This window comes from Pseudopipra pipra, chromosome 8 (genome assembly GCF_036250125.1).
Source record: "Pseudopipra pipra isolate bDixPip1 chromosome 8, bDixPip1.hap1, whole genome shotgun sequence".
Taxonomy (NCBI): domain Eukaryota; kingdom Metazoa; phylum Chordata; class Aves; order Passeriformes; family Pipridae; genus Pseudopipra; species Pseudopipra pipra.
Genome location: NC_087556.1, coordinates 4,212,610 through 4,232,491, shown reverse-complemented (window position 1 = coordinate 4,232,491; position 19,882 = coordinate 4,212,610). Strand labels below are relative to the sequence as shown.

The 19,882-nt window shown below is 44.8% G+C and overlaps 1 protein-coding gene and 1 long non-coding RNA gene across 8 annotated transcripts in view; one reads left to right on the top strand and one right to left on the bottom strand.

The window, feature by feature from the left end:
* The window catches only part of LOC135417799 (uncharacterized), a 55,199-nt gene that overhangs the window by 10,500 nt on the left and 24,817 nt on the right, over window positions 1–19,882 (bottom strand). The window contains exon 4 of one of the 2 annotated variants that reach the window (XR_010432211.1): window positions 6,771–19,745. The exons of the other annotated variant lie outside the window; for it this stretch is intronic. This is a non-coding gene — a long non-coding RNA (uncharacterized LOC135417799). Of the gene's footprint in view, window positions 1–6,770; window positions 19,746–19,882 lie in introns of those variants that run through there. 2 annotated transcript variants of the gene reach the window in all.
* Window positions 1–19,882, top strand: part of TET1 (tet methylcytosine dioxygenase 1) — an 81,946-nt gene that overhangs the window by 43,502 nt on the left and 18,562 nt on the right. For 5 of the 6 annotated variants that reach the window (XM_064662273.1, XM_064662271.1, XM_064662275.1 and 2 more), the window contains 6 exons: window positions 163–253; window positions 808–901; window positions 12,203–12,411; window positions 13,278–13,428; window positions 15,745–15,834; window positions 16,254–16,391. In XM_064662273.1, coding sequence (XP_064518343.1) covers window positions 163–253; window positions 808–901; window positions 12,203–12,411; window positions 13,278–13,428; window positions 15,745–15,834; window positions 16,254–16,391 — 773 coding nt within the window. The remainder of the gene's footprint in view (window positions 1–162; window positions 254–807; window positions 902–12,202; window positions 12,412–13,277; window positions 13,429–15,744; window positions 15,835–16,253; window positions 16,392–19,882) is intronic. The other variant, XM_064662274.1, reaches the window with a different exon arrangement.

Below are 19,882 nucleotides of genomic sequence, written 5' to 3'. Positions count from 1 at the left end.
GAAACAAACCTGTCCTACTCTCTATTCATTACATTTCAGGGTCAGATTTGATGTATTGTGATTTCATTTGCAAGGTGTGTCTGTAAACCATTTCTAAGTTTACTTTTAATGCAGTATATAAATTTCATACGTGCCAACTTAGTTTTCTTCACCTGCTTACAGAGCAAATTATAGAGAAAGATGAAGGCCCCTATTACACACACCTCGGGACAGGACCCAGTGTTGCTGCTGTGAGAGAAATCATGGAGAACAGGTGAGGAAAACTCAGCTTTTAAGGCTCACAGTACTCCTGGCTGTCTAAACAGGGCAGAAGTAGAGCTCTCAGAAATGATGTTCAGGTGTGCATGAGGTGAGGGTTTCAGTTCCAAACTTGGGTGTCTTTTCTGAGCACTTGTGACTGCAGGATTGCAGTTCGAGTGCTCTGAGGTGTCAATAGAAGGACAGATCAGCAGCTGGCAAAAGCAGGTTTTCCCGTGTCCCACATGCAGAGAAGCTGTGGGAAACTGGAAAGAAAAAGGTCACATCAGTGACTAAGGTGACTAAGTGCACTAGGATTTACATGCAGGTAGCACTTTCTTGCCCAAATAACATTTCCTTGGTGGCAGAAGTATCAGAAGAGAGATGTTAAAAACCACTCTTGCAAATAGGATTTTAAACTGAAAAGGAGTTTTTTTGACTTCATAAAGATTTTTGTTCTGTTTTCAGTAAAGTAATAATAAATTGGTTATTCTTATTTTATTGAAAATGTTTCCTGTTTTAAAATGGTCTACAGCAGTTTGTTTTACTCATGAACTCTTTTAAATGCAGGTATGGAGCAAAAGGAAGCGCTGTAAGGATAGAGGTAGTGGTTTATACGGGAAAGGAAGGAAAAAGCTCTCAGGGGTGTCCAATTGCCAAGTGGGTAAGTTTTTATGGTAAATCAAAGTCGTTTGTGTGGCTTTTAAATATCAAGACGTGCAGTCCGTGAGCACAAATATAATCTCATCTTTAATGAAGATCTGGTTCTTTAATTGATTGAAAAGTCTGCCTGAGTGATGAAAGCAATTTGTTTTAATTTAAGGTGTGGTGCTGTTTGTTATTTGTGGTTTGAATGCGTGTAAGAGAGAGGGGCTCAACAGAGCCAGCAGAGATGACCAAGGGGAAGAACACCCTGACAGTATGTGAAAGTTGGAGTGAAAGTGGTTGCTTGGGAGAGTTGGAAAACTACCCAGTAAAATTTTTTAAAACCCTTTTTACTTGTATGAACACCTGAAGAAAAGAGTGTGATGGATGAGGAATTTCAGTCTTACATGCCTAGGAGTTCATTGCTCTTTGAGGAACTGAACTCTGTATTTGAAGGTGTGCTGGGGTTAGTTTGCATCAAAGTCCTGTCTCACATTGCTTCCTTGGAGCCAGGAACTGAGGTAACAGACACAAGCTCCAGGATAGAGCTTGGAAAGAATTGGTTGTCCTTAATTTTTGCTGAAACCACCGAGGGAGGTAAAAAGTAGACTGGAAATCTTGTAAACTGAGTTTTGGAAAGTAATACAAACTTGGTTGTTAAAAGAAAAAAATGTGTTGCTGTATTTAGAAATTTTAGACTTGTTGAAAAAAACTGTGATGGGAACTGCAGTTGTAGGGCAGTGTCTGTAATGACTTGGCAAAAATAAGATTATTGCATATTGTACCTGAGTTACTTTGCATGTTAAACCTATACTGCTTATGTTTGGAGCAGTCAAAATGTGTTTGTCATACTCAATACATAAACTGCTTTTCAGAAGGGAAGCACATATGTGCTTGTGCTTCAGATAATATTTAATAACAAATCCAGTATCCAAGAAAAAATATTGTAAAACTACTTTCATAAACAGCTGACCCAAAAAGAATGGAAAGATTGTTCTCAGTGTTTCAGCTGAGTAAAACGCTCAGTTTTAACAGAGGACAGGAGTTAAAAATCTTACCCTAGAAACAGTTGTGAGCAGTTGAAAGGAAGAAGGCATTTAAAACTAAGTTTTAACCTTGATCTTCCTATTGCCAGTATCAACATACTGTCTTTTTGTAAGACAAAAATGGCATTAATTGTGCTTGTGCATGGCTAGAGGTGTCCCAGTGTGTACAGTGTGACAGACAGCACTGGATGCTTCAGAAAGGGCTGGTTTGGGGTATGGGACCTGCTCTGCAGTTGAGATTTTCACATTGCTGTTTGTGAATAAGATTTAATGTTCATTTAACTGAAGTTCTGGGGAGCAGTGACTTTGTGTGGGAGTTCACACCTAAAGAGGATGAATGTTTTTCCAAGTCTGCTGTACTGTTGAGTACAAGAGGGAAGGAAATCACTGGTCCCTCCTCTGTGAAACTCTTCCATCCTGTATGAAATCCACGTTTTGGGCTGATATTCTTAATGTTTTGCATTAACTTTTCACTGGCAATGCTAATTTTAATCCCTTTAAGGAGCATATTTGGGTTTTGGTGAAGACCAAAAAAACTTGATGGTGAGATTTGTTTGCAAGTGTTTGGAAAGTGTGTGGAAAGCATTTGCTGTCTCTTTGGTCCTTGCAGCCATGAGGTTCTGGCAGCTGCAGACTGTCCCTCACTCCTCTGCAGTGTCCCCTGGGGCAGACTCCTCTCTGCTTGGCAGGGGGACACCCCATTGCCCTCAGGGCTCCTGGGGGACCTGCTGCTGAGAGCAACGTGATGAAGACAAAATTGAATGTATCTGTTGATCGCGTTGAACTGTTTCTCCCAAATTTTCCCTGTTTCCACTAGATTTTACCTTACTGGTTCCTTAGAAATATTTTAAGATGAAAGGAGGCTTTCTAAAATACCTGTGTCCATACATTCTTCTGTTAGTGTCTGCATTCCATCATACTGATTGTCTCCTATGTTGTTTTTGCTTAAGTGACTTCAAACATGCCCCTAGTATGTTAAACACTTACTGAGACAGACCCCTTTCCCCCAAAGCAGCTGACATCCTCTTCCTTAGATTTCAGGTTACCAGAAACCTGCAGAATATTTCCTCCTTCACTATTTTGATAAGAAATAAGCATCTCTTCTGTATTTTTTTAATGTATTATATTTTAGGGCAATACTTTGTCCTTCTGGATATGAACAAGAATGCTCCTGTTAGTTAAACTTAAACATTTTTAGTAAAACCTGCCTAGGGTTTCAACCCTTGTGCCTGTAGTATGTGCAGGCACCAGACTGACCCCCACGTGAACTGGGAAGAAGAGCTTGCAATTGTTTTCACTGCAAGAGGCAGCAAATTGTGTTGTCTTACTTTTATGTCAAAACAGAATTAACAGAGTCTTGCCCCAAACTTCAAATGTGTGGATAACTGTAGGTGATAACTGTGGGATCAGAAAATAACTTACCATTCTGGGACGTATGCCAGGTAAATGTACTCTTCTTTCTTTTCAGTTTGCATTGCTTTGGCTTTTTTGCTTCATCTAGGGCGTCACGTGGTGTCAGAATATATGAAAGGGAAAAAAAAAGCTCTGAAGTACTGGAATTACTGGCTGTCATTCTTGGTAGGCTGTTCACATAATGAAAAGTCTCGTGTTCTGTGCATTCCCTACGACCAGCCAGTGATGAGTGACTGGACTCACTGTTCCCCACGGTGCTGGAACTGGTTACAGATGTGCTGTGGTTTGGGGGTTTCCTGCTCTGTCTGAAGGTAAATTACAGTTAACCTCAGTTTCTATGGAAGGGTTGGTGAATTTGTCAGTTGTTCATGACATCATGGTGTGGCATCACCCTGCAGCACTAAGTTGGATACATGTCACTGACCTCAGAGGGGGTCAAGCTCTGGGTCTTAATGTTTTCTGGATTAAATCCATTTCCTGTGAGTTCCTTCTCCTGCTTTCAGTGGATGTTGACGTGGATCACCTAAGCTATCATCGCTACCTTATGTCTTCATTTGGAGTTGCAATGTAGTTTTTAAGGCTCCAGCTCTGCAAAAAGCTGAGCTCAGCAATGACAGTGGCACAAGGTGTGAGCACAGTTGGGTTCCAGTAACTCCCAGCTTTGTGCTTCCCAGAGCTGCAGACAGTGCTTTTGTTTGGCTGCCTGTCATAAATGTTGTCATCTTCAGTTCTCCTTTTCCTTCCTGTTCTCTGGGAGTTAAAATGCTGGCAATAATGATTTCAGCCCCGTGCTCTATCCCAGTAATTCCTTGCAGTTGTTTTTGCTGTTTTGCTGTTGCAGAGCAGTGATTTGGCATTTTCATGGTGCTTTCTATCATTATGCCAGATTCTCATTCCTGCATAGTAGTGCCCAACCCTGAGCATTAACTGCACACATCTACAGTGAATTTTATCTGCCATTGTACAGCCCATTCAGCAGTAAGAACTCCTTCATTTCTCTGCAGGTGGTGCTTGTGTTCACTCCTGAATTGCTCCGTGTCATAACCAAATGGTGCCATCCTGTTATTTACCCTGAGCAAACAGGCCGAGGGGCTCCCAGCGGAGACACACCAGCCTTTCTTCCAGGTCTCTTCACCGCTTACTCAGTGTGGTATTTTGATTTGCCCCAAATCAAATGGGGTGCTTTGAGAGCCTTCACTAAGGGACCTCAGTGAAGGGTTGGTGGAAATCTAGAAACACCCCCAGGAGCACTGGGCTGGCACTTGAGGATGGGCCCTCCTTGCGCCTCAGCTTTGCTGGGTGATCCCGGCCCTGCCCCACGTGCACCAGGGATCACGGACTGATCCCGGCCCTGCCCCACGTGCACCAGGGATCACGGACTGATCCCGGCCCTGCCCCACGTGCACCAGGGATCACGGACTGATCCCGGCCCTGCCCCACATGCACCAGGGATCACGGACTGATCCCGGCCCTGCCCCACATGCACCAGGGATCACAGACTGATCCCGACCCTGCCCCACGTGCACCAGGGATCACGGACTGATCCCGGCCCTGCCCCACATGCACCAGGGATCACAGACTGATCCCGACCCTGCCCCACGTGCACCAGGGATCACGGACTGATCCCGGCCCTGCCCCACGTGCACCAGGGATCACGGACTGATCCCGGCCCTGCCCCACATGCACCAGGGATCACGGACTGATCCCGGCCCTGCCCCACATGCACCAGGGATCACGGACTGATCCCGGCCCTGCCCCACGTGCACCAGGGATCACGGACTGATCCCGGCCCTGCCCCACATGCACCAGGGATCACGGACTGATCCCGGCCCTGCCCCACGTGCACCAGGGATCACGGACTGATCCCGGCCCTGTCCCGCACTGAGTTCTTCCAGGGACTTTTACGAAGCTGTATCCTCTTGGGAATCTCGAGGCTCTCCAGTAATAATAAATCAAGACAGTGCACATCACATTTAATACTCCAGTTGTTTCTTCCTTGAGTTTCTTTGGATATCATCTGAACTTGGCAGATAACTGCTGTTTGGGGGACTCAGGTGTTTGGGTTTGGATTCTTTTTTTTACTCTTGTCCTCTAACCACTTTTACTATTGTCCCTTAACCACAGGGCTTTAAACTTCAGAAAAAGTCCTTGGCTGTCCCTGTGAAGGTTTCTGACATGGGAATCTTCCCAAACTTCTTGTCTGACCATCTTGAGCCTTCTCTTTTTTGAATGATTTTTTGTTGTTGTTGTTAGTTGAGGGTTTTTTGATTATTTTTTGTAACATTTGGATGATCTCACGTTTTAGATTCTGTTAAACTGCTGATGGCCCCAGTTTGTTTGAAAATACAGTATTATGGGGCTCTTATGCCTTTTGCAAGTAGTTTCTTAAATTCTTGTGTACTGTTGGCCTCTTTTGATTTATTTTTTTTTATTATTTATAGCTTGACAGATCTTTATTTTCTTGATGTTGTCTGTTTATTAGTAGGCCATATAAAAAAACCCAGGGGTAGAATAAAGATAGATAAAAAACCTCATTACAAATACTTTCAAAATTGTTACACTTGAAATTACAGTCCTGGACAGACACAAACCTGATATTAGCCACTGAAATTAATGTTTTGAAAGTAATGCTTAGATAGCCCATTGTTCCAATCAAGATTTTCTAGATCATTGAACTGATGGGAATTTGTAGCTAAATACCAGAAACTACAATTTGTGGAATGCTGAGTGAGCCATAATAACAATAAACTCTTCTACAGACACATATTTTTTGCAGTTTGCTAGTTTGGTTTGAGTTGAGAAAGTGAGAAAACTGAGAAGTTACTCCTGCCGTGGCTCTCTACAAATCAGCTGTTGTTAGTATTAGAAGAGATGTGATTTATTCAAGGAAACAAGCTGTCTGATGCTCATTTGCTGTGTCCTGCTTGGCAGTGATGTGGTCTGGAGGTTCTGATGCCTGTGAGGGAGGGGACAGTGGAACTGTCATGTTCTTGGGACATAAGAGTGGGGAATTCTTGCAATAGATTTAAAAAGGACTTCAAATTCTGCTGGACTGGCTGTATCTTGGACAGCCAGGAAGGATGTGCAGTTCCATTCTGCTTCAAACAGCTTACTGTACTTCATGCTTTTATTTCATTTACTGAATTATCTTTATGGTTAAATCATGTTCTCCATAGGAGAAGACTGGAAGGAAATGAATTTTAGCAGATGGAGAGGGTGGTTCATGGGGGTTTTGTTCACCTTTTTGGACAATGTTGTATTAGAGTATCCTTTTCTTGCCTTAGTGTTGTAACAGGTTAGTGTGTGTAGCTGAGCAGGCTTAGAGGAGCTTATCTGGGACAAAAGTGCTTGGAATATCATCCAAAGTACAGCCATTCTTCAAGTGCTGCAATACTTTGAGATTCAGAATTATTAGAAACATTTGTGTGGTTTAGGAAGTAAATAAAAGCATTTTAGTATTGTTTAACATGAAGAATGACTCAAATATTTTAATAGAATAAAAATGAAAGAGAAAAGCTGTGTTAAGGTGAACAGCAGCAGGTGTGACCAGCACCCTGGTGTAGGTTATTAGGGAATTGGAGCTCAGCAGAGGTCTCCATACACGGACTCTGTACAGAGGCAAAATCTGCAGGTTAGAAAACTGGGAGCCACAGTGTGCTTAAGGAGTCTCCTGTTCCAGGAAATTACAGGGAACAGCTAAATATATTCTCACTTTCAAATCAACTACTGATATCCTGCAAAGAAGACACAGTTATTTGACTAAAGAAATTCAGAATGGGCTGGAGGAAATACTGCAGTGGAACCACATGGAGGTGAAAAAACCCTAAAAGTACCTTTTTGTTGGTGCTGTTGTTTGGGAGGGGTTATTCAGTAATTTATAGCAGTGTTTTTAACTCACAATTAAAATTTAGTGCTCTTTGCTAGTGGTGTCTGGATTAAATCATGTTGAAGTTAACACAACTCTTTCTGATGATTGTAATTGGAAAGTTATTTTCTCATCCCTGGGGGAATTCAGCATCTGGTACATGGAGCTTCTGCAGTTGGACTGAGCTACTTCCCAAGGCGTGTCCATGCTCATGTGGACAGGCTGGCTCATGGCTGGGGGCATTCTTACTCACTGTGGACTTATCCCTTGTTCTAGAGCTCCTGCTAAGGAGCTGGACCAGCTGGAGGAGCTTTTATTGACAGTGTGCCTTTACTGATTGTTCATTGCAATCCATCCAGAAATGGTTTGAAAAAGCAGGAGATGCTGCAGTGCCAAAGTGCTGCTGATACAGCATCGTTCAGGATAACAAAGAGCAAGGACAGACATCACGAATTCTGATCCTGACTGAATGGCCACTGAAAATAAAAGATAAAAATCACTCGGTAAAGTCACACAAAAAGCAGTGTTCTAGTTCCATGTACTCAGTGGTGGACACTGGGTTGTTACTGCTTGAGATGATGGTTTGTTAGACAAAGCTTCATTGTCCAGTTGTGATGGAAACTGCAGAAGAAACTGGTGAGAACTACTGGGGAGGAACAGAGAAAACCTGGAACATAGCTGTGCCTCTGTGAGAGGTGCTGCCCCCCCTGGTTGGGATCCTGTCAGTCTGATCCCCCAGGAAAGCACAGCAGGACTGGGAAGGACAGATGGAGGTGCAGACTGGTCAGGCTGGCAGAGAGGGAAGGGAGAAGGCAGAGCTGCTGAAGTGTCCAGTGGCATGGAGCTGTGTTCTCCAGTCTCGTCCTGGAGCTAAACTAGAGGGTGCTGGCAGGGGGTGAGCTCAGCACCAAGGAAGGGTCATGTTTTTTCTGTCACATGGTCTGTAATTAAGCTTTCCTGGGAACGTAGTGGGTGGTTAAAATGCTGCATGGATTTAGAAGTGAGTGGAGAAATGCACAAAAGGCAAGTGCTTGGAAAGCAGGGGGAGAGTTGTCCCCCGAGCTGCTGGTGGGTGGCTGGCTGGCAGGTGCCTGGCTTTGCTGGGAAGCATCTCTGCATCCCAGTGCCTCTCTTGCTGCACATCCAGAGGCAACTGCTGTTTGTCACTCTCAAGATCATGATAAGGCCGAACTGTGCTCTTCTGACCTCATCCTGTTACTGTATTTTTGAATTTTTAGCATCCTTTTCACTCTCCTTGTATGCAAGGTGTGAAAAATCTAACTTTTCTTCATGGGTATCCCACAGCTAAATTGCTGGAGGAAATTCTACTGCGTAGGGCACCTCTTCAATAAACCTGCCATAGCATTTGGCTCGTGCTTTCTGGTAAGAAATTTTGGGAAGCTTAGGCCTTTGTGGCTTGTAGCACAGAGGTTTAGCTGTGGTATGTTGCCAGAATAGCTGCTGATTGTGTCCCACCTGGCTGTGGGACACGTCGAAGGCTTGCTCATGTTCTCAGCTCCTGCCACCTGGGAATACCTGGGCTAGCTGAGAAAATGAATCACTTGAGTTGGTGCCTTCCCTTGGTGTGCACATCAACAAGGACACCTGGACAGCCATAGGAATGCAGGATGTGGTACTGGTGGGGGCACAACTCCAGCACCAGAGGGATGGGCAAAACAAGGGTTTGAGAGTGATCAAAACAACTGAGTGTCCTGCCCAAATCAGCACCTCCAAGGATGGTCCTGGTGGTGCTGTGTGTCCAATATGTGTGTGTAAGGAGGCTCTTTGGAAGGAGCTGAGTCCCGTTTTGGTGTTCCCTTTTGCCTTAGACATGGCTGTGTTGGCACACAGGGGAGGGAGTGGCAGCAGGGAACTTCATGCCAGTTAGTGTGAGTGCAGAGCAGGGCTGGTGGGTACTGATGGAGCATGTGGAGGAGTTTGGTAGGTCCTGTTCCTTTCCTGAAGTACAGCTGAAACAGTATTCATTGTTAATGTGGGGGTCTTGATGGATACTTAGTACTGATGACATTCGGTGGTTGCTGAAATGAGTTCAGGGGGAATGTGGCCCTACATACCTGCAAAAACCTGACCATGCCATTACAGAATCATTTAAGCTGGACACAACCTCTAAGATTGAGTTCTGCCATTAACCCGTCACTGCCAAGGCCACCACTAAACCACAGCCCTGAACACCACACCTACAGTCTTTTAAATCCCTGCAAGGATGGGCACTCCACCACTGCCCTGGGCAGCCTGTGCTGGGGCTGGACAGTCCTTTCTGGGAAGAAATTTTTCCTAAGATCCAGTCTAAACCTTCCTTGGGGCAACTTGAGGCCGTTTCCTCTTGTCCTCTTGCTCGCTGCATGTAAGTGTTACATAATGCTGCACAGACTTGTTCAAGTCTGTTTTGTTGATCATGTTATTTTTCTGTGTGAGTCACTCAGAAGTCATGGTTAGCTTGTGTGGAAAAGTAATTGCAGAGGAAAAGTTTTATTTTCCCATTCTAAAAATGTAGCTTTTAAGTTCTTCTGCTTAACAAATGCTTACTTTCTCATTCCTTGTAAATGCATTAGGGACCAAAATTAAACAAACTGAAGTATTAAATGATTTACTTTATCACTGTTGTTAACTACATCACAGAAATCATGAGTAATACCCAAAACCTTTGGACACGAGGTTTGCCAGCTGATTTGTGCATTGTCCCCAGTCTGGAGTTCAGCTGTCCTGCTCAAAAGTGCTTTTTCTGTACCCCGAGTGTGGCATTGCTGTGGGTTGAGTTATTGCACAGGAGAGGCTCAGTTCATTTACTGCTCTGGGAGGGCATCCTCAGTTCCTCTGGGGAAGCAGAGTGGCTCCAGCTCCACCTCAGGAACCACCCCAGCTCAGTGACAGGTGAGAGAAGGGCTGATCTCTGGGAACAAAAGGATCCAATGAGTAGATGATGTAACTGACCCAGAGACGTAAAATTCACACAACTAAAAAATACATGAACTTGCCTTTGTGGCCCAGAAGGTGGTGGATTGTAAAATGGTTTTGGATGCAATAAGAGTATTGCATTCTCTACAGTATGCACAATGAAGCCAATTCCAGCTACATTTAACTGCAGGAAAGTGTGGTCTTAGTTTTAAGGAAACTATAAATTTCCTTTGTGTTCCTTTGTCATTTTTCCTGGACTGTGTTTTTCCAGTTTAGAGCTACATGAGAACTTAAAAAAGGCACCTGACATTGTACAGTACCAGACTGTGTTATTTGGGTTAGTCTAGAAATAAGAGAAAAAAAAGAGTAAAAGCATCACTTCACACTGAGTAACAAAATTAAATTGTTCTTCTGGGTAGAAGGAACTGCTGCCTCAGGAATGTAAAACTTTTACATGAATAACCTGTATTGTGGATCAGCCTTAACAGACTTGCTGCCAACTTCACTTAAATGTAAATGAGTTGGATTATTTTTCTTTCCTTATAAGACATACTGACCTGTCAGTCAGTAGGTTGGTCAGAACCAAGACTCCTTGTCAGGAATGGTGTATCAGAGCCACTCATTTTCTCATGAAGCCCAAGGCTGATTGTAAGAGTGCATGATCAGCTTTAGAAGGGTGATACTTTCTCTTGACACAAATGAACTCTAAGCTTGCTCTCCCTGCTCAGCCTGCACAGGTGCCCTCTCCAGCTGTTCATCTGCTGCAGCCCTTTTCATTGGCAGATGAACTGCAGGTGTGCTTTTGTCCCTGCTTTCCAGGAGTTCAGATGATTTAGATATTCAGAGGTGATCAGGGCAGGGGTCACACATGAGTGACAGCTGCACATCTGGCAGCACAGCAGCTTTGACATCAGTCCAAGGGGGAATCTGCCTGAACACTCGGATATCTGGAGGTATTCCAAGAGAAAGGGAACCGTTGCCTTCCTGCTTTTCTCGTCCATGACTGGGGCTGTTCTGTGTAGGAGCTCTGTGGGTGGAGAGGGGGCTGGGGGAAGGCCCAGCCCTGCTTGCCCAGAGCCAGTGCTGAGATGGAGCTGGCAGAGGCCTCTGCAGTGCAGGGGCTGGTGCTCACACAGCAAGAACCCTGCAGGTGCCCAGCTGAGGAGGAGGATGGAGCCTCTACTGCCTAAGGGGGTTGGAGCTTCACACTGGAGCACTGACACCTTTGCTGGAGGCCTTGAACAGGCCATGCTGCCTAAAACGTGTTGGAAGAATAAATAAATGTATTTTCAGAGACCATATTCTATAATACCTAGCCTTACTGCTTTTTTTGGCGGTCTTAAATGTGACTTCCAGTTTATGGCAAAGCCCTAAATATGTGGGAGTAGGATTGTCTAGTTCTTTGATAATTTTCCCCCTTTTTATCTAGTGGTGTATTGTACTGTTCCACACTGATTAGTCTCTGTGTTTGAAGGATAAGGTTGCCAAAGATGGCTTTGTACGTCATGCAGGTCAGTAACAGCTTCACCACTCTGAGAGCTTTAATGGAGGTAGTCTAGGGATATGTTGTGAAAAATCCCATTGTTTCCTTCACTAAGAACACAAACTGTTTTCATTGCTTTCTTATATTTGCAAGGTGAGGACCATCCTGGGTACTGATCTCTAACACTGGTAGCTGTCCTAACACGTGTGCCTTACTGGTGTGCTTTCACACACCTGCCTTCTGGGGTTTGGCACTGTACTTTCTGCCTTATTTTCAGAGTAACTGTTGGGTTCTTAGTGGATCTCTTGTCTCAGGATTGTTTCCTTCCAGAGGTTATTTGCCTTTTAATGAATCTCCTTTATTGCATGTGTACAAGATCTAAAATACTCCTCCCCCTGTCAAATACGCTGCTGTCTCTCCTGCAGGTAAGAAAGCAACACAAAACCCTGTTCTACCCAGGGCTGAGTGTGACGCAGTCCCGCCTGCCGATGGGCACTCTTTGGGCAGCAGTATTCCTTGCTTTTTGGGCCTCACCCATCCCAGAGAGGAGCAGCTGAGGAGGTGTTTGTTCCCAGAGTAACCCCGTGGTTGTTGCAGGTGATCCGCAGGAGCAGCGACGAGGAGAAGCTGCTGTGCCTGGTGCGGCAGCGGGCGGGCCACCACTGCCAGACGGCCGTGATCGTGATCCTGATCCTGGCCTGGGAGGGGATCCCCCACCTGCTGGCGGACACTCTGTACAAGGAGCTGACGCAGAGCCTGCGCAAGTACGGCTGCCCCACGAGCCGCCGGTGCGCGCTCAACGAGGAGTGAGTCCCTTCTTCCTTCTGGGGCTGCCTGGGCTCTGCGGGGACAGCCTGCCAACGCAGCACTTCACCTGGACAAGGATGCACAAATCCCAAACCACCGGCTGTCACTCGTGTCACACCTCGTTCCTGGCTCTGTGGGAGCTGTACGTGCCGTGCCCAGGGAGGGGGTGGCCGTGAGCTCCTCTCCTGGCTCTGTGCACGCTGCCCCGGGTGCCCTCTGCACACCCACCAGGCTCAAAGAGCTGCCACCAACGTGGGATTGCGCTTGTTAAAACAGACGTGATCCTGAACCCAGGATCTCCCTCTCTGTGCCTCCGAGAGGATTTGAGTTTGTTTAATAAGAATATATTGTAAGTGCAGTGCTGCCTTTGTGCTGATTTCTCTGTAGCTCACACTTCACAGACTCATAGCTGTACAGGGACCTGAATGTAATGCTTGTGTTCTTAGAGTCCACTTTGAAAGTCAGATCAATTTGGAGTTAATGCTATTGCTGCACATAACACAATAACTATTGGATTTAGGGGTAACCTTTAGTTGCAGGGCTACTTTCCTGGATAAAAGGGTTATCCAGCTGGAGAATTCAAAATGAAAGTAGCACGGGTCTATTTATAGAGCTGTGACTGAGTATTTATTTCCCAGAATTAGGTCTTGTGGGAGTTGAGTCTGTCTTCCTGGGGAGAAAAGTCAGCCCTCTACACATGAATATTTCCTTAACAGAAAATATCTGGTTAAGCCATGTATTTTATAAATTCCTTTGTTTTATGCTCTGTATTATAAAAGAAACAGCAAATAGCATTGACCTAAAAAACCCCAGACCCAAGAGCTCTGTTGCCAGCTGACCCGACTGTCTTTATTTCCTTTCCTAGTCGTACTTGTGCATGTCAAGGACTTGACCCAGAAACTTGTGGAGCATCGTTCTCATTTGGCTGTTCATGGAGTATGTATTTCAATGGCTGTAAGTTTGCCAGGAGCAAAAACCCCAGGAAGTTTAGGCTTCTCACTGATGACCCTAAGCAAGTAAGATTTCTTTTTTTTTTTTCCCCTCCAAACACATCTTCTGGTGATTTTCAGAACTGGGAGTAAAATCTCTGGGTTTTCACCCCCTTCTCTCTCATACATGTGTGCAGAGCTTATCACAGACACACAGCCAGTGCAGTTTTTTTAACTGTAGTATTTAGAATCATTATTCCACTGGGTGAAAACTCAGTGTCACTTATGTATTTAAATACCCTAAAATTATCCTTAAATGCTTTTCTGCATGTTTAGCTCCCTGTCTAACCTGTGTGAAACGTTCACTCTTCAGAAGTGTAAAACACAGCTCGAGGGTTTCTCTAAGGACCAAGCCTGTAGCTCAGACCTTCAGGGCTTCTGCCTTGGCACAGAAAATGTGCAACCCCAAGGTACAACTGCTTTCCCACTTTTGTAGGACCAGCTGACAGCCTGGGCTTCCTCTGTCACCAAGAATAAACTGTGTGTTTTTTTTTTTATTGTGGCCAGCATATTTTTTAAATGGTTTTGAAGGAATGGATACACTAAAACACGATGCAGTGAAGTGATTCTGTTAATTGCTGGTTAGGAGTGTCGGTGATGTCACAAAGGTTGAGGCAGCACAGAAATTAATGATGGATTATGTGAAGTAACGAACATCTAAAAAACCCAACCCCATTAGTGTTTTACTCTGAAAATATTTTCATGGAGAAGGAATAAAGGTGTTGTGAGCTGAAGGCAGAACAGGCCAAACCCAGCCTTGCTTGTCTCAAGAGGGAATTGTTTTATAAGCTTTGTTTATAGAAAAATGTGTTTATTTGGCTTCTTTTATTTTAGGAATCCTGTTCCTTCTCTGTCTTTTGCCATTCCCTGTGTGTTCAGGTTCTCCCTCTGTCTAATGCTGGGCATGGAGCATTCTGTGCAGGCATGTCCTCTGTAGGTTTGGGATGCTTTGAATTAGCTGGGGAACCCCCCAAGGCAGAACCTCCCTGTGTGTCTAAGGAAACACAGAGCTGAGGCAGCTCCAGGAGGTCTGTGGTCAGAGCAGGCTCAGTGGCACACTTGTTTTTGGCATTATTTTTTCTAGCAGGTACTTCTTTTAGCTAAATACTGGTTATTGATGATTTTGCAGATGACATAAATCTAGGAAGTATTAATAAAATTAAATTTTCAATTAAGAAAGCAAATTGAGAAAAAGATAGTTGAAAGTCCAGAAAGACTTGGATCATTTGAAGCACTGTATGGAGTGAGATGAGTTAAAGGTAAGAATGGTACTTAGGACAGATAATGAAGGATATGTAACCTTCAGTGCAGTTCAGAAACCCTTGTGGCAGCGTTTCCAGCTGATGAACTGGCTGTGGTGTGAGTTAAAAATACAGTATTGTCTTGTAAGGGAACACTGCATGGAAAAAAGTGAGTCTTCTGTACACTGGTGTTTACAGGGTATGGGGACAAGTGGGTTTGGGTTTTTTTGAACAAAATCTGCTGTTGGTTTTTGCATTTCCACACAATGCAAAACTGAAGACACAGGTGGTTGTGTCTCAAAGCCTGGTCCTTGGAGGAAAACAAAGTGTGTCTGTCACCAGTTGGTTGGTGATTTTTCTGGAAAAGCAAAAACTTAGGATAAGAATTTGGAGATTGTGTCTATAAATAAGAATTTAAATGTGATGCTGCCATACAAACCCACCTAGCTAATTCTGAGTTTATATGGCTTTGCCTAAGGAAAGGAATACTATTTCCAAATCTTGTAGGTATTTCCATAAGGTCCTGAGTTTTGCACCTCCAAAGAACAAAAGACTTAACAACTGTTCCTGGTGAAAGTTCTGTTGCAGTATGAGAAATGTACCTCTGAGAAAAGACCTAAGAGCTGAAATGAGTGTTAAATGCAATTGGCAGTTTCTCGTACAGTTAAAGGAAATGTATTGGAAACCTGGGCTTCTTTTAGCAGAGCTGTGTCAATGTGGATTAAGGCCTATAAGCAAAACATTACAAGAAGACCTGAGGCTCCATCCCCGCTCACAATGGGCTATGAGTTTTGTCCTCTGGTTTTGTGTAGAACATACCTCCCTCCTTGACACATATCAGAACTGATGCAGAAATGAGTTCCCCTGTGTTGGGTTTCTTTGCCCCAGCAGATACCCTCCACTGTTATTTGGTTGATTTATATCTAACTATTTTGGTGTTTTGGTCATGCAAAAGTAGACATTTATGGCTAGTGACAAAGGGCAGCAGGACAGAAGTCAGATTAATAAAACAGGAGGCAGAGGCTGAGCTGTCAGGCATCTCTCATCTGGCTGAGATGCTTTCAAAGCCACCTCCAGCACTGAATGTTGCCTTTCTCTGCAGGAGGAACTTCTGGAAAATAATTTGCAAACGTTGGCTACTGATGTGGCTCCAGTGTATAAGAAGCTTGCTCCGGAAGCTTTCCAGAACCAGGTAGGTGTGTGACACTCAGCTCTGAGCAGCAGCTTGGTTCCAAACCAAGGAGCAGCCCCAGGCCTTGCGGTGCTGTGGAGCTGCTGCTTCCAGGGGCATTTGGCAGGTTTTAATGTACTGCACCTCCAGATTTGAACTGGGAGTTCACTTGTGGCCTGAGCTGGGCACAGGTGACAAAGGCTCAGAGATAATACTGTAAATAAATTGGTTTCACTGTTTCAAGACACTTAGAGTCTGGCTGACCTGATTATCTCGCTGACATCCAGCCAGAAGCGTTCCATGTTTGATAGAGAAATATGTGCTTTTTGATCACTGTGGCTTCTTGGCTGCCTTCACTCTGTCACAAGGGAGGTGGTGGCCCTGGGGCTCCCAGCCCCTCCCTTTGAGTCCCAAGTAGCTGTAGTGTACTGTCCTTGCAGGTGGAGAACGAGCACATGGGCCCCGACTGCCGGCTGGGCTGCCAGGCGGGCCGGCCCTTCTCCGGGGTCACGGCCTGCATCGACTTCTGTGCCCACGCACACAAGGACACCCACAACATGCACAACGGCAGCACCGTGGTACGTACGGCTGGGCAGGGCTGGGCACCGAGCCAGGCACCGCTGTAGGGACAGGGCGGGCTCAGGGATCACTGTATGGATGGGCTGGCTCAGGGGTCACTGTATGGATGGGGCTGGCTCAGGGATCACTGTATGGATGGGGCTGGCTCAGGGATCACTGTATGGATGGGGCTGGCTCAGGGGTCACTGTATGGATGGGCTGGCTCAGGGGTCACTGTATGGATGGGCTGGCTCAGGGGTCACTGTATGGATGGGCTGGCTCAGGGGTCACTGTATGGATGGGCTGGCTCAGGGATCACTGTATGGATGGGGCTGGCTCAGGGGTCACTGTATGGATGGGGCTGGCTCAGGGGTCACTGTATGGATGGGGCTGGCTCAGGGATCACTGTATGGATGGGGCTGGCTCAGGGATCACTGTATAGATGGGCTGGCTCAGGGATCACTGTACAGACTGGGGTTGGCTCAGGGATCACTGTATGGATGGGCTGGCTCAGGGATCACTGTATGGATGGGGCTGGTTCAGGGGTCACTGTATGGATGGGCTGGCTCAGGGATCACTGTATGGATGGGCTGGCTCAGGGATCACTGTATGGATGGGCTGGCTCAGGGATCACTGTATGGATGGGGCTGGTTCAGGGGTCACTGTATGGATGGGCTGGCTCAGGGATCACTGTATGGATGGGGCTGGCTCAGGGGTCACTGTATGGATGGGCTGGCTCAGGGATCACTGTACAGACTGGGGTTGGCTCAGGGATCACTGTATGAATGGGGCTGGTTCAGGGATCACTGTATGGATGGGCTGGCTCAGGGATCACTGTATGGATGGGGCTGGCTCAGGGATCACTGTATGGATGGGGCTGGCTCAGGGACTGTCCCACAGAGCCAGGGATCACTGTGATCACTGAATGTGAGCATGGAAGGGAAACCCACAGATGGGTGTGGCTGTTGTACAAACACCTTGCTGGACTGCCAGTGAGAAAGTGGGTTGGGAATTACTCAAATCAGTGATCATTTACAAATACAGAAAGCCAAGCTCAAAGCAGCAAAGATAAAACTGGTAGTGTTCTCTGAGCAGCTGGAGCATTGCAGGGCTCTAAAAGTGAGGGTGACTTCTTGTACAGCAGTGCAGATAATATTCAAGTAACTTCTCTATCAAAGGATGGATATCTAGAAAAAAAATCTATCTCAAATCTCTGCCTACTTTAGAAACAGTCTTTTTTAAAATTTGGAAATGCAATTTGACTTAGTGTTGCTGTGATGCAATAAAATGTTGCATTTACACCTATAGTTAACATTCAGCTTTTGAATGTAAGAGCAGTGAAATGACTGGGCCAGTTGTTTAATGTTAATTGTGTGCTTGTAAGGTGAGCAAATGGCTGTTCCTTTAAAGTATGGAAGCAGGTCTGGGAATTCACCAGGAATGTCAGTCCTCAAGAGGCTATTATTTTTGCCAGCATTCTTCTGTGTGGATATTCTATATAAGAATGTTGAAGTATACATTGCAAAATTGCTTCTGAAGTGTAGGAATTGAATGCCCTTGAAGATCCTAAACTTGAAAATGAGGCCTCCTTGTCAGACAAACTGCATGGTATACTCTTTGATGAAATTTAGCTCAGGTGCTCTGAAAATAATAGTTTAAGGGCTCCATTCATTTTCCATTAAGTTAAAAGACAAAATGAAATGGAAACCAAGTCTTCTACTCATTCTGCCATACTGGATCCCAGAGAAGTCATAAGTTATGGCCAGAAGCAGCTGGAGGAACAATTAAGCCCTTTGTATTGGGGAACAAATACATTTATCTGTAATCACTTGATGTCACTGCAGCTTCAGATTATCCTTGGTGTTGATACTTTATGGATTGTACAGGGTGTGTTTGCAAGTAATTCTGTCTCAGAATCAGGGAACATTACAACTGTGTAAGGTCTTTGTATGGGCCAGAACTTACCACTGTCTTACTATCAAGTTCTGCCAAATTTTGTCAGTCTAGCAGAACATTACTACATCATTTTAACTGCTGAAAACTATGCCTTGCAATCTGGTTTTCATTGGGTAGCTCACTCACAAATAACTGCTGCATCCCTGTGTTCTCTTTATTTAGGTGTGATTGCTCTTTATTTCAATGTACTTGCAGCAAGGGGCTATTTGTAAATAGGAAAAAGCTGTAAGTATTAACACCCAATTTACCTGCTTGAACTGGGACACTGAAGGTGAATCAGAGCTGGAGATCCCCTGTGATCTGTGGGAGCTGGGGCTGTGGGGACAGGACACAGCATCTGTTCTCTGTCTGGGTCACAGTTACAGTCACATGGACTGGGAGCCTAAAGCAAAAAATGTTGATTTTTTTGCAGACAGGGTGGCAGAACACGCTGGGCTTGCTTCAGTCTAGATTGTTGTGATGATAATCAAAATTAGGGTTGCTAATTTTGGCTTATAACCAAATCTGGTAATGCCATAGGAAATGTAGTGGTAAGAACACAAAAAGAAATTCGTATGTGTGATCCCAGCACCTGTCTGGTCACCTCCTGAAGTCCTGTCTAGTTCAGAAGCTGCTCTGGGGCTGCTGAGTCAGTTTAAAATATGTGATGATTTCTTATAAATCACTGGCCATAATGATGGAGGGGTCACTTACATAACTGTGACATATTTTGTCTGTAAAATGCAGTGTGTGTGCAAGTACAACACCTGAGGTGACAGCTCTCACACAGACTGCTCTGATAATCTGGTAATGGAGAGAAGGAGAATGATTTGCACTACCTTAAAAACCTCAAGCATCCATGGCTTTACTGGTTTTGTCTTGTAATTTGATTGATTTTTTTTCACTGCTCATCACACCTTACATTTTAAAATCTCTACACAAGTGCACTTGTCAACTTGGTAAGATTTCTTCCCTTTCTCCTTATTCCAACACAAAATGGTTAATTTATAAAATCTAAAGCTCCTCTGGGCTAAGAAGGTTCAAGTAAATACCTTGTGAAATGGGTGAATGCTGCTGGTTCTGTTGGTGGAAGCGACACCTTTTTGTGTTCTCCCCTTGTCATTGGTGCCCACAGGTATGGAAGAAATGCTGTGCAGGGCACTCAAAGTAAAGGAAAACCACAATCCATTCAGATTACTTAAACCAGAGACAGCAAAACACTTGGGTGAGGTTAATGATAACGAATGAGTTTACACTTAGAAGAATATATTATCTAATGAGCTGTCAGTAATAACTTCTCACCACTGCCTCTGCCAGAACTTCAGAAAAGCATTCTTGGATTTTTCTAGGTATGTATTTGATCAGCTGCATTTTTTGTATGTGACTCTGAAAATAAATCAGGCTCTCATTCAGCAGTGAGAGAGTTTTGGAAATGCCTTCTGTAAAACAAGAGAAAACAGTGCATCTTAACTTACCCAAATGGAGGATTACTGTTAACTGGTAATTATCACTGGAGATCTGAGAGACAGAACTTTGTCCCTGGCCAGCAGAGTCTTGCCCTGAATTTAGCAGAGCT